Source organism: Syngnathus typhle, linkage group LG2 (assembly GCF_033458585.1).
Source record: "Syngnathus typhle isolate RoL2023-S1 ecotype Sweden linkage group LG2, RoL_Styp_1.0, whole genome shotgun sequence".
NCBI lineage: Eukaryota > Metazoa > Chordata > Actinopteri > Syngnathiformes > Syngnathidae > Syngnathus > Syngnathus typhle.
The window spans coordinates 4416635-4433293 of NC_083739.1; the positions used below are offsets into that span (position 1 = coordinate 4416635).

The following is a 16659-nucleotide window of genomic DNA, read 5'->3' on the forward strand; positions in this document are numbered from 1 at the left end:
AGTCGCTCACAGCAATTGCATCCAGCTTACGAGGTCACCAAAAAGGATAACACGGTTGGAAATGAGGCCCCAGTGAGCGAGTGTGCTTAAGTGTCTGCTGTTAACGCGGCCCATGCTAACCGTAGCGGCAGCAGCTGTGCCAGCAGGGGGAGCAGCACCGGCGGGGGCATGAGACACTGCGACTGACGATCCGGCGGCGACGGCGACCGAGGCGGCGGTGGGCGGAGGCGCCTGTGTGAGCCGACGTGCCCGCTGACCCTCTCTCACCATCTGGATGATGGCGTCGGCCTCGGCCTCCAGTTGACGAACGGCAGCCTGGATGCTGCTGGCTGAGCCCAGGCTGGCCGAGCCTATCCGTTGAGCAAAAGGGGCGGGGTTTAGCGTGCCGAACCTCAACTGCGCAACGCTTTCTCGGCCGTATCGATCTCTCACCTATTCGCCCGGTCTGTTTGGCTTTCTTGTTGGCACGGCGCGTGTCCTCGCGAAGTTGGATAATCACCTGCAACACTCGCAAGAAAAATTTCTGGGTCGATGTCTTGGAGGTGAGAGAGCTCATACAGGGGAGTTGCAGTTCTCGTCCGCCAAGCGTGCGCTTCTGTGCAGCCACAATCACCACGCTCTCTGCTCCATCAAACCTGCGGCCCAACGACAAACACCTTTAAGCAAAATGTAGGTGGAACAAATGAGTCTTTCATTTAAGACCACATAAATGTTGTGCTTTTTGCATCGATCATACCTGCTGGTCATTTTGCCCTTAAGTCTGGCAGAGATGGAGGAATCATCAGGAGGAGCGTCGGGGGAATGAGAATCTGCGTGCGCTCGTCTCTGCTGCTCCAAATTGTACTCTCGGAGTTCAGCCAGTAGCGTACCTGGGCGGAAATAGAAATGTTTAAGGAAAGCGTACGAGGCTTTGCGAAAAGCCAGGAGCATGCATGCGGATAGCACTGACCAATTTGTTTGCAAAGGGTATAACCAAGATGTCTTGCGCCACTGAGCAGCAGTCTGAGCACAGTGTCCCTGGTGGAACCATCTCCCCTGGATAACTGAAGTAATATATTCGCTGCATCTTCCAGACCCTCTTCTGAGCATGAATGAGAAGTCAACACCTTGAACAAAGTGCAGATTTGTATTAAAAAAAAAACAAAAAAAAACAGGAAGGACATAACGGTACACAAGGCAACGTTGGAAGTTGAACTTTCACAAAGCCCACACATGGTATTTTCCAATACCTCTACTGAAAGCTGAAGCTGTTTCTCTGTAAGTCCAGCAGAGGCAATCTTGTTATCACTCTCCGTGCTACTTGAAGAGCTCTTTGTTTTCGCTGCTGTGACAGAATAAGAACACATCAATAACGAGTAGCATTTCGCAGCAATGACAATTTCAAACGTCACCGCTGTTCCTTTTACCTGTGAAGACTGTGGATGTGGGCAATGGCGTGGAACTCGCAAACATTAAAAGACTTGTCCCTGAGGAGGTGCTCTGGGTTCCAGATCCCGCAGAGGCCACTGTGCCCACTGGAGCGGACTGGGCGCTTGAGGCCACTGTGCCCTGCGCAGTGCCAGGGGCTGCGGCAGCCGAGCTGATGATCTGGGTGGGGTTGGCTGACTGTGGAGTGGCGTGGCCTGCAGGCACCTCCGTGGCCTTGTTGTCAGGCAGGGCAATGGATATGAGCGAGAGCAGACGCAGCAGCTTTTCGGTGAGCAAGGAGCTCCGCCTGATGACGGGATGGGACAGCATGTTCATCAACTGACCAAGGGGGGACGTTTCCAGGCTTAACTGGAGTCCCTCGGCCTCTGCGTTGCCCCCTAAAGGCACGGTCTTCATTGAGGCTTTTCCTTTGCGACTGACATTCATGTTGTCCAACTTTACAAGCAGGTCCCAAAAATCGGTGGAAATTCCCAAAGACTGGGGAGTGATTGATGAGGAGCCAAAAGCGTTCTGTGCACCCGAAGCATTGGCGTTTGGGTTGTTTTGAGCCTGTGAACTCGACTTGGATCCTCCGCTCATACCGCCCAAGCCCGAGGAGCTCGAACAAAGTCGGGCCTCCAGGTCAGAGGATGACACGGACAGATCCTTACAACGCTGCTGGGTGAAGTGACTGGGGAACACCTGCAGTGACAGAAAAAAAAAAAAAAAAGTCCACCACTCAGTACTCAGCAAATATCAAAAAGTGGATACATAACAGCTTGCAGTTATAATTTAATTTGTTTTACGTTTCCATGCCAACATTTTGGCAGGTTGGTGTAACATTTTCAATACAAATACAATAATGTAAGAGAAGGCAAGCCATATACAATACACACTACTAGAACACATTCCATGGTAGGCAGGTAAGATAAGCTTTCCGTACCATGTTTTATAGAAGTGCTATGATACAACCATATAACATTGGCCCTCACGGGAAAGTCGACAAACATGGCATGGTTGTATTATATTGTGAGGCGGCAAGCAAAGGAACCGCAGCAATGAGCCTTGCTCTGTGTTTGTTAGCATCGATTGTTATTTAATGGGTTTGGGGGAGGAAGGGAGGGAGGAGTGGGGTGAGGGTGGCTGTAAGCCTTCCCATTACCCTCGCGGGAAAACAGACGGTCAAATTGCACAGCGCCCTTGTAAAGTGCAAGAGCAATTGTTAGAAAAGGCCTCGTGGTGGTGCCCTACTGCACGCTCAGAACTACAAGAAATTTGAAAATTAAGTAAATTGCAGCTACGCAAAATTTTAAACAAAGTACTCAAGTACTCGGTTCATCTTTAAACGAATCGACAAGTCAAACGTATGTATTTGCTGTGACGTTTGCTTTGTAAGCAATGTAATAAAATGGCGCACAAATTAGAGCGACGATAAGTTTGATTAATTGAGCATTAACTCAGTTTTAAATGAACGCAGAGCCGGCAGCCGACGGCATTGGAAGCATTTATTTCAAGACGTGGCGGCGTTTTTCCTCGATGTCACGTCCGCCCTTTGCTGATTGGTTCCTTCAAACTGTCAGTTTGCTCATCTTTGTCCTGCCCACTTTTGTGCGGCATCAAGTCAAGCAACAGCATCGAGCAGATTTCGCGAGGGATACGCGACTCACCTTGGCTAGCTGGATGAGTGTGTCCAACACATGTCGGCAAACGACGGGGGCAGCTTGCGGATGGATGTGTACGGTGGAGCCTCCACCTCCCGCGCAGGTTACCCCCGCAGGAGCTCCCGACATAGCACCTCCCAGGGCTCCGGACGCTGCTGCAGCAGCAGCAGCAGCAGCAGCAGCTGAGTGACGGTCAGCATGCTTCCTACCAGATACCCGTTGGATCTGGAAGATGTTAGTCCGACAGCCCAAGGCCGCGTCCATGGACACAGAGAGCCAAGAAAGTTGGCTGGAACTACGAGACTCCACTCTGTTTAGAAGCTCGAGGGAGGAGGAGGAAGAGCAGAGAGCGGCGGCAGCTGAGCCTTTAGCGCCGCAGCCTCCCTGGGAGCTCCTTTTTCCACGAGAATCTTCAAGGCGTGAGGTCTCCACACACACCTCGCTCTCGCTACTGCGTTGGAGGATGGACAACAGGCTGCGGATGACCCAGCCGCGTGTCTGCGAGTGGTAGCAAAGATTCCTGAGCACACGGTGCAGACGGCTGGTGTTGAGCTTGGGTTCATCCACAAACAGCAACACCAGCAGACAGGACAAGGCCTCGTGATCCAGCAGAAAACGGCCGCGCAGGCGCAACAAAGAATCCACACTGGAACTGGATGGTCTGAGGAAATAGCATTAAGATAAGCGATAAGCATCTAAAGGCACAACGGTTCTTCCATAAATAAATGATTGTGGCGCTTATACCTGTGGTTCGAGCCGCCACCCATCTGGAATGTGCCTCCTCTCTGCACGGCCAGTCGGGTGTACTGGACTCCACGATTGCTCCCTAAGCGACTGGTGAAGGCTGGCGAGCGCAGGATGGCCGAGAGCGCAGATGTTGAACTGTGTCCAAAGAGCCGCTCGTGCATCAGTTGCCTTTGTCGTGCCTCTTGCTCCCGACGCAAAGCCGCGGCTTCGGCGGCGATGTCGGGAGGCATGACGGCCAACACGCTGTCCTCCATGTCTTCCAACACACTGCGTCTTAGCTCAGAGGGCAGCGTCTGGATGAAGGTAACTGGGTCCAGGGGAGTATCTCCCGTTGTGGGCTGTTGGGAAACCTCCCTGCGCTGCTGCTCGGCTCGTTGCTGGGCAAGGACCTAAAACAATCAACGGCAAACTTAGTCCAACTTTTTATTCTGCGAAAATGCAAACCGTCTCTCAGGAGTTCTCACCTCCTCCTGTATGGCGGGCGGCAAGGCAGCCAGGAACTCAGGGCTGACCTCCGTAACCCCTGGTCCTGTTAGTACAGGCGCGGTAGCAGAGGGCAGGCTGGTAGCAGCAGCCGTGCGAGATGGTGGTCTTATTCCCAACTGATTTTGAAGCACTTCTCTACGAATGTCCTCAGGAAGCGCTGCCAGGAAAGACGGATCCACACCCTCAGGAAGACTGATTCCTGCAAAGACAAAGGAAAATGCCACGACAATGTTAAAACTCAACTATGGTGTCATGTCTTGAGTTCAATAATTAGCATGTGCGGTAGGTAGGGGAAAAGAAAAAAAAAATACAACCACCTGTACCTGCAAGTGGATCTTCTTCGTCATTGCTTGTGGACGGGAGAGGCTCTTCCTGGATAGCCTGGGATTGGTTGTCGGCGCTGTCACTCCTGATGATTGCTTCACCGACAGATGAAACTGAAGTGGAGCTAATCAAAGGAAGACAACTCCTTCAGTTTTTTGTTTTTAAATCAACATACAGATGACATATTGACAAACCAAAAAGAACCTGACCCAGTCTCCGTAATGGTCTGCCTGTCGGTCAACTCGCTCTCCCCGCTGGCAGACAGATCTTGCGACACAAGGGCAGTCTGAGCAGGGTTGGCAACGGCTTCATCTTGCGTGGCAGAGGCGGGGCTGCTCGTGTCCATTGGTGACCCCTCCAGTCGTGACACACCCACTACTGTTGGTTCTGCGGTCTCAACCATATCCGGGCTTGAGGCTAGGAGGCAGAATTTTTTATTTTTTTTTTTACATAGAGCTGAAATGCAATACTCAATTCATTGTGTAAATGATTTTGGAGCTGGCCAGAAATTTTTGCTGGTTGCTGTTAAATTCAAATTACAAATGCATCCTTAGTCATGGATAATCCAACGCTCCTCCACCACCACCACTTCTTTCTCCTCCATTGCCTCTCTTACCGATTGTGGGTGCTGGGGACATTTCCATCTGAGATGCTTCTGCTTCACTATTAGGCCTGTCGGCTGCTGCCAAAGGTGGAAGTCGAGCGCCGGCCAAAGCCGCCAATGAGCTGGCATGCGACTCGGCCAACAGCAGGCCAGCCATTGGTTGGTGGACCTGTTGATTGATTGCAGTTTCCAAGGAAACTAGGGCCTGTTCATGTGGGGCTGGCGTAGTGGGCGTGACCTCTCCAGAAGGTGGAGCAGTCAGGAAGCCTTCTGACACCCTCGGGGGGTCGAGAGAAGACACTGCAACTCCTTGAGACTGCTCACCCTCTAAAAGACAAAAATATGGGAAAAATCTTTTGTTTTTCCTCGCGAATGAGGGTAAAAAAGGGTCTGAAAATGGCTGGTGCTGAGTAAAATCATTTAACATGGGACAGCACGACGACAATTTATTCGCTGATTAACATCTCTGAACTGAGAAGATTAGCGTGTGGAAAAAAACATGACTATGGCTACTTTCTGTTGCATGACCTTTGAAATCATTACAAAAAGGTTGCCTGATAACTGGCAGCTCTCATAACTGGAGCCAAAGTCCTTGCAATGACCCAAACATGTGACGTTTCGGGGCCCAAATGGTTTCACATGAAATCTCACTGGGTGAAATTGAGCACATAGAAACACAAGACGTTGTCAAACAGTCGGACTGAGGAAGGCAGTAAGTCGTATCGTTATCTCCTGAACGGGGTGTACAATCCTGTTCCCCAACAACAACACAACTTACTACCTCACCACAACACAACCAGTTTCAAAAGAACGACATTCAGGTCTTCAGACAGCAGATGTTTTCCCTGCCGGCGATATGGCCGAGATGCTGTGGCGCTGCCCTAAGAAAGACAGTAGACTGTATAGTTATCTCCCAGATCTGGTGTGATCCTAAAACTATACAAACTACTACCTCATCCCAGAGAACGCACTGTCGACTCCTGCGGTTTCTTTCAAAAGAAGACACAATACACTCGACAAGTCAGTACCTGCTGTGCTTTCTGCACCATTAACTGTCCCCAATCCAGAACCCTAGAAGCGAGAAAGCAGAACAAGACACAGTGAACGTTTGTCAACGGCAGCTAATCGAGTCATCTCTTGTGTGCGTAATCGAGTCATCAGCAAGCCTACCTGCAGGCCCTGCTCCCTGGTCTGCTCTGCTCCAGAGGCCCTCCGCTCATTTTGTTTGGACTCTTCCTCTTCCGCCAGCTGCCGCCTCCGCTTTTCCCGGCGCTCTTCTAACTCCTCGTCTCGCAGACCTTCCAGATGCTGCAGGATCGGCACCTTCACAACTGCAAATAACACATCGCAAATTCATCTTGAGCTGTGGTGCAGAACATAAAACGTGCTGTTGGTCCTCTTGCATTGAAAGCAGGAAAGTATAGGAGTCACAGAAAAATAAATCATCCCGAGCTTGACCCAGAAAACTTTGGTGAGAGAATTTACCGTGCTGCAACATTCGTATCAAGTAAGCGTCACAACTTTGCTCACCTGCGACACAGTCGTGCATGCTCTCCGCATCCAGCACTTTACACTCATCTGTCCATCGAGTTAAGGCGGTAGGAATGCTTGAGAGGGTGCCTAGAAAAACAGAAAACCAACATGTCAAGAATTATAAACGACGACATACATCGACAACAACAACAAAAAAAAATCATCTCACCAGCTTGACCTCCCGTGTTGCTCTGCTCGTGGAAAAAGTCGTCAAATTCGTCATCGGAACGAGCAATGATGTGGACGTCCTCGTTTCCGACCAAAAGACGGGCTCGACCACGAGACTGCAGAGGTAGCGAGCTGGACAGTTGCAAAATGTCCGCTGCGGCACTGGGTCCCAACAACCTAGATGCGGTGGAAATGTTTAGAAACGGGCAGGCGGCTGTTGGGCGCGCGAGAGATCAAACGTCAACAAGGCGTCGGACCTCTGCAGGATGAGGGGAGGGTTGGGCTGGCGGTTTCCAGGGTAGTGGACATGGATGGTGTGCCCGCTGTTGGCAGTGAGTTGCCTGAGCGTCCGCTGGCTGCGACCCATGCCTTGCGCCAGACGGCTGCTTGTGCCCGCCACACCTAGGGTGAGGGAACCGTGGTCAGCGTGGCGCACCATCAGTGGGTGGGCGCTAGGGATGTTGCCTGGGGAGGGAGGGATGTCAGCTGATGGAAGAACACAAAACGGAGGTCGACGTTAGGAAAAAGCTTCGCAATATACTTCAGTTTCCCGTCTACGTTAGCGACCAATCGTGGCTGCCGTGCGACAAGTGTCGAAAGCGGACAGCGCTCTGCTTACCATTGTTGGAGAACATGTTGTCAAACTCGATGATGAGGTCATCATCCCTGTCAAATCTCTCAAAGCGGATATGAGGGGCGGCATTGATGTCAGGGAAATCCTCATCCAACTCCATCTCTGAACCTTCGTCGTCATCATCCTCATCTCCTTCCTCGTCATCCTTAAGGGCAAGTGAGAGTCATGAATTTGGACGAGCGACACCGCTTGATGCGACTTGATCTTATCAAAAGGTATATTGATCCTAACCGGGTCCTCCTCCTCGTCTTCCTCCTCCTCCTCTTCTTCGTCCTGGCTGTCGTCATCATCGTTGCTGCCGCTGGAGTCTTCTTCTTGCGTGTGCTCCTCATCCTCTGGTTCCAGGATATTCATGGAGTCTAATCATAGAGGGCAATTTTAAAAGGATGTACACCTTACAAAACTTCAAACTGTGTTCTACCCCACACTCGCCTTCTCGGTTTGCCTGAAGAGTGGATGCCTGGCTAATATTGGAGGGGGCCTCTTCCATCAGCACATCCTCTTGCGATTCATCCTCAGCACTTCGCCCGACTGACGGGAAAATGAAAAATGTCAGGAGTTCCTGTCGGATTCATTTCCGCCGCACAAATAAACGCAGACCTATAATTAAGGCTTACCTATGATGGCACTACTGACGGTACCGCCGTCTCTCTCAAGTAGCTCATCAATCAGATCCACCAACTCATTCTCCACCTTCATGCACATGTAAGTATCGTCACACTCTTGCACATACATGTATTGAAACACCAATAAATGCTAATAAAAAATGCTAATCACCTGCATAGCCTGAGTGCTGAGAACCTCCGGTTGACCAGCAATGACCACCGTGTCTCCCTCCGTTTCTCCATCCATCAGGTCGCTGTCCGCTCCCTGCACTCTGTGGTTGCCCTCCACTGGCTCCGCTTCACCAGATTCTCCTGTAACAGATGCCAGAGATGGCTAAGTTGCTCCTTCCAGACACTGGAGAGCATCCGGTGGACCATGTCGAATGCGGATACCTTGATCTTGAGTGTTGCTGTTGCTATCCCTCGCAGCGCCCGTTGTGTCATTTTCGGTTTTGTTCTTGTTGGAACATCCTTTGCTCCCAAACAAACTGCTGGGCTGATTAACAATGCGGGACAGAGTCTCCAGAGGCTTAAGGGCAGCATTCACCGTGTTGGCCATGTTGGGGCTAAACCAATCAAACGTGAATTAGTCGTCATCGTTTCACCATACTTTACCGTACAAAGTGTACACAAAAATACCAGAAACTATTCAAAGTATTCCTGATTTCATACCTGGACAAATCCAAGCTGTGCGGCACACGAGCCAAGTCGCTGACCAGTCCTTTCTTGAGAAATAGCCGTATGATATTATTCATGCCATTATGTTGCGTCTTGGCTGCTGCCGTGCTATAGAAACTGGACGTGGAGGGACACGACTCCATGATGGTGCTGATGATGCACATCACTGCCTGAAGCCTGGGGGACACAGAGGGGCATTGGAAGTCTGCAACACCAACCAACGGCCATCAGAGTGCATTTATAAACAACGTCGCTTACCTCGCATGTTTCTCAGCACCTTCCGTCATTCCTAAAGCTCGACTGAGGGCAGCTTTCACCTCGTTAACCAGAGCAGCCTGGGCATCGGTGCCGGTGCCAGCGGCGGCTAGGCTGGCAAGGAAAAGACGGGCCAAGGCAGGGGTGTCCTTGTCCTCTGAATTTTGGGTGTGAGGCAGCAAGTGGTCGAGCACAAAAGCGAGCACACTGCAATCCTGTCGGGACGGACATGTGACAAGCGAAAGGGGAAACTTGTACTGAGAGGGGAGACGCCAACTAAGCGTCCATCAAACAAAAAAAGAATTTGTTACCCACCTCCTTAATAAGCTCAGATTGTCCTGCAGTGTAGCAGTACGAGGCAATTAGTGTGGCAATGCCAACATAGGAGCGCACCAGTTCAGCCAGCAGTCTCAGGATGGTGGAGGTAGGCATGAGAGGTTTGCTCGCCTTTACCTTTGCCGCCTTAGCCTCCTCTGAGCTGCTACTCTTATCACCCTCCTGCTCTTTCTTTCCCTCACGCATCTCCTCGGGAGTGGAGGCTAAGAAGGTTCGGGCAGTGTACACATCAGTTGAATGACAACATCTCAACTTGTCAAAAAAAAAAGGTCTGTATTATCATTATTTTTTAAAAGGCTACTTTGTGAGACAACTAAAATCAATTTGTTTTCACCTTCTCCTTGTGGTGTGCCAGACTGGGATGACTCTGCCACCGCTCCATCCGCAGCAAAAACTTGAGTCTGGGGAGAAGGCAGCCATTATTATTATTATTATTATCTATGTCTTTACCACACCTGCTGAATTGTTCCTGTTTGTCGCTAAAGCTCCTCACATTGATATGGAATGCGGACTGGGAGTCAAAGTCACTGCCTTGTCGAGTGAGACGGTACTGTTGGTAAACATCATCGCCGACGTCCTGCAATATCTGGCACAGGTCTTGGCCGCCGGGAACAGCTGACACACGTTCTTCTGGGCGCTCAGCTATAACCAAAAAATACATTGTGTTGTCATAATTTAAAGTGTGAAGCCATGGGGGAGAGGTTAGCCTTGTTCAATCAAATAATTTGAATCGTTCGAGAGCCAACGAAAATATCCTACGTTCTTCGGGAGCGTGGTATGCAGCCAAGGCGTTGAGCATGTCGTATATGACCTCCTTGATGGTGTCAGGAATGGAAGGTAGGGGTGACAATTTCAGAGGAGTGGTTTTCACCAGCTGCACGGCATTTGGCCCTTTTATACGAAGATTTTCAAACTCGTCGTCGGACGCTGCGGGTAGCAAAACTGAATGAATGCAAGTTGTACTAGGTTCATCTTGTTTTTTCTTTTTCAATTACTTCTCTGGTTCTTCTATATCAAACAAATTTGTTTTAGGTTCATTTACCTGACATGTTTCGGCGGAATCTTCCGCCTTCATCAGAGTGTCACTGATGTGTTTGTGACGCGTCTTTATCAGCTGATGGATGAAGGCGTGGCTCACCTGTCAGATTTGACAGGTGAGTCACGCCCTCTGCTGTCAGTTCACCTCTCCAAAACACTGTTCCAGGTTGTAGAGAGCATGTATGCTCCCTCGTCCCTGTTGATGGTCCTCGGGCCCCGCTTGCGGATCTCAATGGCCTCCCTGATCCAACGCTGATGTTTGTTTTCTTCAGTGCGGATGACTCTGGCCTTCTCCCAGTCCATGATGTGGTTTTCCCTTTTACAGTGGTCGGTGATGGCTGACTTGTAGTGTTCCTGTTCTGCTTGTAGTTTTATTGCTCTTGTTTGTCTTGTTGCTGTCTCCTTCTCACATTCCTTCTTGTGTTCCATTTTTCTTGTGATGAAGTTCCTCCCTGTCTCCCCGATGTATGATTTATTACATGATTTGCATGGAATCTCGTATATGGAATTGCATTAATTTTCCGGATTTACTCTGTCCTTTGGGTGGACCAGTATCTGACGGAGTGTTATATGTGGTTTGATAGGTGTGCTTATGTTGTATTTTTTCATGGTTCTTTTGATGCGTTCCGTAATTCCTCTCACATACGGCAACGTCACCATTCCGCTGGGTTCCTGTTTCCTTGTTTGTTTCTTTCTTTGCTCCTGTGTTTTGTATTTTTTGTTTTTTACCTGTTCTGCACCTTTGGTTATTGCCCATTGTGGATACTGACATTTTTTGAGTGCGTGTTGTATGTATTTTTCTTCCTGTGTTATGTCGTCCGGATCTGTGATTATTGTTGTACGTTCGTATAGTGTTCTGACTACTGACAGTGTTTTGGAGAGGTGAACTGACAGCAGAGGGCGTGACTCACCTGTCAAATCTGACAGGTGAGCCACGCCTTCATCCATCAGCTGATAAAGACGCGTCACAAACACATCAGTGACACTCTGATGAAGGCGGAAGATTCCGCCGAAACATGTCAGGTAAATGAACCTAAAACAAATTTGTTTGATATAGAAGAACCAGAGAAGTGAATGAATGCAAGTCGGGGAAAAACTAACGGCTCAAAATGGTGATCCACTCACCTGTGCCAGCTCCGCGGGGTGCGGGCAGAGCAATGCGGACACAATTGCTGGCGGTTTCGGCAAAACATTCCGGGTCACGGCACGCGGCAGGGCCCAGCACGCGCAAGATGTAATTGATTTCCCTTGAGCCGAGGCTGCCTGACACCACCCCTGAGGTGGTGCTGCCTGCTCCGCTGGTCACTGCAGATCTCACCACCTGGAGCAACAGATGAACTCGTTCAGCATACATTTACAAATTTTGGTTCCGCATGGGGGGTAAAAAAAACCAAAAAAACGAGAGGGGCCTCAAAACCTTTTCCATAGTATGCCGAAGAGTAGCTGGATCTTCGATGATGTGTCTGAAGAGCAGCGTGACAAGAGGTGTGAAGCCATTGAACCCGGAGGTCTGCGTCAGTCCAAGAATCATCCGAGTGCTCTTGAGCTCGGCAAACATCATGGCATAGTGGTGATTTCGCGTCAAACGCAAACAGAGACGCAGCGTCGCGTGCAGGGTGTCTGGGTCCACCGGAACGCTGATCATGCTGACACAAGCGCGGATAAGAACGGTGGTCATGTCGTCACTCAGGCCTACGACGGCCGAGCTTGGCAAAGAGTCCGACTCCTGGGGAGCCGCCGAGCCAGAGGTCGCCTCCTTAGGATGGCTGGAAACATCCTTGGGGATACTCATTTCCACTGCTGCCCCGGCGTCAAGATAGGTCGGAGTTTCTTCCACTTTGCACCGGTCTCCCTCTTCTCTCTCGGGGTCTGTTACGCAACCCGCCTTGGGCGCTTTGGGCAAGCGTGGAAGTCTCTGAACAGTCAACATCACTGGCCTCCGGTTGCCAGTCTCTTCATTTACCTACACCAACAGGGACTCTCGTTAGATTACAAAGGAGTCCGTAAAAAAAAGCGCAAAAGGTCATGTCCAGTTTTCGCACAAATACCTGCACCATGTTGTTAAACTGAACCGTGTATCGTCTGCGTCCGGCTGTGAAGCGAACATTCGTTTCTCCGGCCCTCCACGCAGAGTCAATAGTGCTGTTGTTGGAAGCGCTGTAACTGCACCAACGGCCCGAGCGGTCATCAAACCATCTCCAGTTGTTCCCATTAGGCTGAAGATACTGGAGAGCCCAAGAACAGCATTGTAGTAGTACCCAGGGATGTACACGACACATGGAGCTCACAGATATTTACCTTGTTCATTTGCGATCTGCGCAGTGAAGATACTGCCATTTTCTCATAAAAGTCAATAATCAGCAAGACTGGTGTGATCCACCTATAGGAACATGAGCAAGATTCAGCATGTGCGTGTTCAGAATTGAAGATGTAACATTCAGTTATGCGGCTATTCTTCAGGTCAGAGGCCATTTCGAGCTCACGGAAACTCACTTTGGTGTCTGAATGTCTTTCTGCTCTTTTGCAGCCTGCAGACATGGCTGTACCACCTCGAGAAGCTTAATCAGCAAATCGAGAATGCCACTCTTTTCTACTACTGAGGTACACATGAGCTTCAGTTCCTTTAGAGAAGGGGGGGGGGGGGGGGGGGGAAATAAATGATCATTGCCGGCCGGGGCTAAAGTTGCTGTCCTGCTGTAAAAACAATCTGTTACCTCAAATAACAACGTGAGCAGCAGAATTCGAGTGGCCAGCTTTGATGCCTGGGGCAGCGTGGCCATTTGTTTAGTCCATTCGGACACAGTCTTTGTGTCACTTGTAGTCAGAGGCACAGCTGCCTTGATCAACACGTCCGCTGCATCCCACACCTAAAATACAAAAAAAAAAAATAATGGTCAGAAGGTAGAGCCGTGCAAGACAACCTGAAGATTAAAATGACTGACCTGATCGACGACCTGGCCAAGGATGAGGTCCCTGTACTCGGGGCCACTCCTCTTGATGGCTGTCATCAGCAGGTCACAGAGTCTGTAGACCGTGTCGGGCAGCTCATCCAACAGGTGGAAGCAGCCGGGGAGCATCGAGTCTGTGAAGGTGTGTAGCTCCTGCGGGTCCAGGGGTTCGGCCTCCATGAAGCGCTCCAGGCAGCGGGCTTCCTCCTCCTCTGCTCGCTCCCTGGCTCTCCTGTCGTCCTCCTCGCGCCGACGTGCCGCTTCCTAAAAGGTCATTTTATCAGCAACTCTTCATTCCTGACCTTCATTTCCTCTGTCAGCCAATAGTCAGTTATTGAATACAATTTGGACAGTGAGAAAGGCACACCTCAGGGGAGTCGGAACGTTGCTCCATGCTGACCTCCTGGCCAAGTGACATAGCAATCGCTCTCATCATTTGGTCCTCTTCAGACATGGAAAGATCCTAGACAGACAACGACAATCGAGATTGTCAGTGGTCGTAGTCTGCGTGCAGATTACTTCAAAGGTACATGCTAGTTGTGATTTAAGCTTACCCTTACTGCTCCCCCAAGGTGAGGAGGAGGGTGAGTAAGAAGATATTCTGTGGCTTGCTCCATGGTACTAGTGTTCAATAGTGCCTCCATGGCATGCTCTCTTGAGAAACCCATATCTATCAGCTGAAATGGAAAACACGACTTTTACTTTCAGACATGGGGAAGAAACTAATGCTCACAAATAAATAGGGAGGCGAAATGTAGCAAATGGCTTGAAAACTATGTTTTCATGTTGCCCCAAAAAGAAAAAAAATCGATTCTGACAGACCTGTGTAAGCTGTGCCTGGTTAACCTGGGGGTCACGTCTTGGAGTGGAATTAGTCGACTCCTCAGCCGATCCCACAGCTGGCACTCCAGCACTTGGTGCCGTGGATGCTGGTGTCTCGCCGCTGGTTGCAGGTACACCCGGTGCTCCACTTTGTCCCAGAGAAGAAGAAGGAGCCCCCTCGTCATCTGGACGTACTGTGCCCTCTCTCTCCTTGGCCAAACGCTCCTGGATAACCGGCTCCCCCCGCAGAATGTGGCAAAGGATGGCGAGCATAGATTCAGCCATCCTGCCTCCATAAACTTTCAGCGGCTTCCTGTTCCACAGGCTGCGGATGCAGGTGAATGCAGCCTAAAAAAGGGGGAGTTAACATTTATTAACATCTTGGATCCAACCAGATTGATGATTTCACACGGGATGCAAAAAAATAATCTTTTATACGTTTAGCTAAAATCCAATTGTAGTGGATTGCAAGATGTGGATGACGATGGTTAAAATGAGACTTCTTTGCCTCATACAGTTAAAACAGACTTACCTTCTGGGTTACTATGAGGAACCGAAGAGCACTGAATTGGGGTGTGGTTGGGGTGACCCCAGGCATCTTTGCTGGCAGGGAATGTGGAGAGTCCAGCACAGTGCTGGGATTGACCATCTTCTCCACCAGCATCAACCACGCATCCAGAAACTCTCCTGTCCCATCTGGTAACTCGGTATGCTCCAGACCGTCTGACACGGGAACTTTCCCACCCATTGACAGGGCCCAGTTGAAAGTCCTACAAAAAAACGACAAGCCATCCATTGAAATTCAGGCCATACGTGAGTGACGATAGCGTCGACACAAGTTTGTGAGTATGATTGAGCCATTTGCTCAATAACTTACTCAAACAAGGCATCATGTCCACCAGAGCAGAAAAACTTCTGCAGCATGAGGTGGTACGGATACTTCCTCTCATCAAACAACATGGGCGATGTGAAGCCAACAGAGCAGATGAAGAAAGTCAGCCTGTGAGATGCAGAGCACAAGAACATGAGCACTCGTTTGCTACGAGAGATCATTTGCGCACCAAAGTCCCACCTGAAGCGAGGGGTGGGTGTGTAGGGTGGGGGCTGCCAACTCAGACCCTTGGTGAGGAGCTTTGTAAGAGCCGAAGCGGTGGCTCGGGCGGCGGGCGTGGGCGTCGTGCCTGTGCTTGTGGCGTGATGGGAGCGCCGTTGACGCACTGGGGAGCCGACACACAACTTCACCAGCAGGCCAAAAAGCTCGGCGAGTGCCCTTCCGAGACGAGATGACGCTGAAGATTGGAAAGACGGCAGTGAAGGGTTACATGCAGGTCTTATTGCAGTTAGGCTCAAACTGTCGAGAAGGTTTCGATACTAATTTTGATGCGGGCTATCAAAATAAACTCACCAGAGAGGAGGGGTTTGATTTGTTTAATGCGTGTGGCCATCGCTGGGGTGAGCTTGGACTTGGCCTTCGGGTCTGTTGACGTGGGCTCGTCTGTCTCCATGGGAGCCAAGCTATCGCCATCTAAACCCATGCCTTCCAATAGGCCGCCGCTACCAGATGGCTCGACCGCCTCAGATTCTACTGATACAACAAACGTTGTTAAGATACACAAGAATTCCAGCTGAATGAAATCACGAACTTACCCGCTTTCCTGGAGCCAGGGGTGGTGCTCGTTGCGGCACTATTGGAGGGTTTCTCCTCTTTGGGTAAGAGTTTCTGCATGTCCGCTTGGCCAAACTCACAGCCTGGAGGCAGACTGTTCGAGACAAAAAGAGGTCAGGAGGCTAATAGTGGACCGAGGTGATCACAATAAGGAGACCATCAATTGTGTTTATACCTGTTGGGCGTACAAAGGGAGAGCAGAACAGTACTCTCCCATACCAGCGAACAGTAGAGCTGACTCAGCTTGTTGAGAACAGTCAAACCCAACTGGGATCCCCACTGATTGACTGAGATTGCCCTGATCTCGCTCTGTTGAAAGATAAGACACGTTCAGCCAATTTGACAAAATCAAAACTTAATGACTCGGTTCGTCAGTTTGCCATTGGAATTGACAGAGGAAGGAGCACTGTACCGAGGAGCTCGGTAAACATCACAGAGGGGATTAGATCCCAATCGACTATTCACCTGTCCCACTCGACAGGTGTGGACAAACATGAGGATGTAGGCGTGCGCAGCAGTCAGCGCGTGGAGCAGCGGCGTGGCACGAGCCGACAAAGTGGCATCGGCGACATGGCCGGCATTAGCCAGCTCCCTCAGAAGGACAGATCCCCCGGGAACCTCAATTGGCCGATGAAGGGGCTCCAGGGACGTTAGAATAGTGTCGAGCTGGCACAATCCCTCTTGAAGTACTTTGGGCTCGTGTGAGAGAGTCTTCATCAATGAAATGACAACAGGAAGTATGGTGAG

General features: G+C 50.3%; 1 protein-coding gene across 12 annotated transcripts in view; it reads right to left on the reverse strand.

Annotated features, from left to right (window-relative positions):
* Positions 1-16659, reverse strand: part of huwe1 (HECT, UBA and WWE domain containing E3 ubiquitin protein ligase 1) — a 31063-nt gene that overhangs the window by 3876 nt on the left and 10528 nt on the right. For 5 of the 12 annotated variants that reach the window (XM_061273149.1, XM_061273154.1, XM_061273152.1 and 2 more), the window contains 46 exons: positions 16378-16623; positions 16088-16221; positions 15894-16006; positions 15652-15831; positions 15319-15535; positions 15124-15246; positions 14779-15016; positions 14247-14594; positions 13979-14101; positions 13792-13887; positions 13419-13688; positions 13191-13343; positions 12970-13097; positions 12775-12856; positions 12525-12701; positions 11894-12439; positions 11602-11797; positions 10198-10380; positions 9932-10080; positions 9773-9839; positions 9418-9641; positions 9106-9317; positions 8842-9024; positions 8563-8735; positions 8342-8481; positions 8182-8257; positions 7997-8095; positions 7796-7923; positions 7550-7709; positions 7188-7416; positions 6932-7107; positions 6760-6849; positions 6400-6560; positions 6258-6300; positions 5242-5556; positions 4835-5042; positions 4619-4749; positions 4280-4500; positions 3813-4204; positions 3075-3729; positions 1407-2109; positions 1230-1324; positions 950-1106; positions 737-869; positions 433-656; positions 121-350 (listed from right to left, as the gene is read on the reverse strand). In XM_061273149.1, the coding sequence (XP_061129133.1) occupies positions 121-350; positions 433-656; positions 737-869; positions 950-1106; positions 1230-1324; positions 1407-2109; positions 3075-3729; positions 3813-4204; positions 4280-4500; positions 4619-4749; positions 4835-5042; positions 5242-5556; positions 6258-6300; positions 6400-6560; positions 6760-6849; positions 6932-7107; positions 7188-7416; positions 7550-7709; positions 7796-7923; positions 7997-8095; positions 8182-8257; positions 8342-8481; positions 8563-8735; positions 8842-9024; positions 9106-9317; positions 9418-9641; positions 9773-9839; positions 9932-10080; positions 10198-10380; positions 11602-11797; positions 11894-12439; positions 12525-12701; positions 12775-12856; positions 12970-13097; positions 13191-13343; positions 13419-13688; positions 13792-13887; positions 13979-14101; positions 14247-14594; positions 14779-15016; positions 15124-15246; positions 15319-15535; positions 15652-15831; positions 15894-16006; positions 16088-16221; positions 16378-16623 (9327 nt within the window). The remainder of the gene's footprint in view (positions 1-120; positions 351-432; positions 657-736; positions 870-949; positions 1107-1229; positions 1325-1406; positions 2110-3074; positions 3730-3812; positions 4205-4279; positions 4501-4618; positions 4750-4834; positions 5043-5241; positions 5557-6257; positions 6301-6399; positions 6561-6759; positions 6850-6931; positions 7108-7187; positions 7417-7549; positions 7710-7795; positions 7924-7996; positions 8096-8181; positions 8258-8341; positions 8482-8562; positions 8736-8841; positions 9025-9105; positions 9318-9417; positions 9642-9772; positions 9840-9931; positions 10081-10197; positions 10381-11601; positions 11798-11893; positions 12440-12524; positions 12702-12774; positions 12857-12969; positions 13098-13190; positions 13344-13418; positions 13689-13791; positions 13888-13978; positions 14102-14246; positions 14595-14778; positions 15017-15123; positions 15247-15318; positions 15536-15651; positions 15832-15893; positions 16007-16087; positions 16222-16377; positions 16624-16659) is intronic. The other 7 variants (XM_061273161.1, XM_061273153.1, XM_061273158.1 and 4 more) reach the window with 7 other exon arrangements.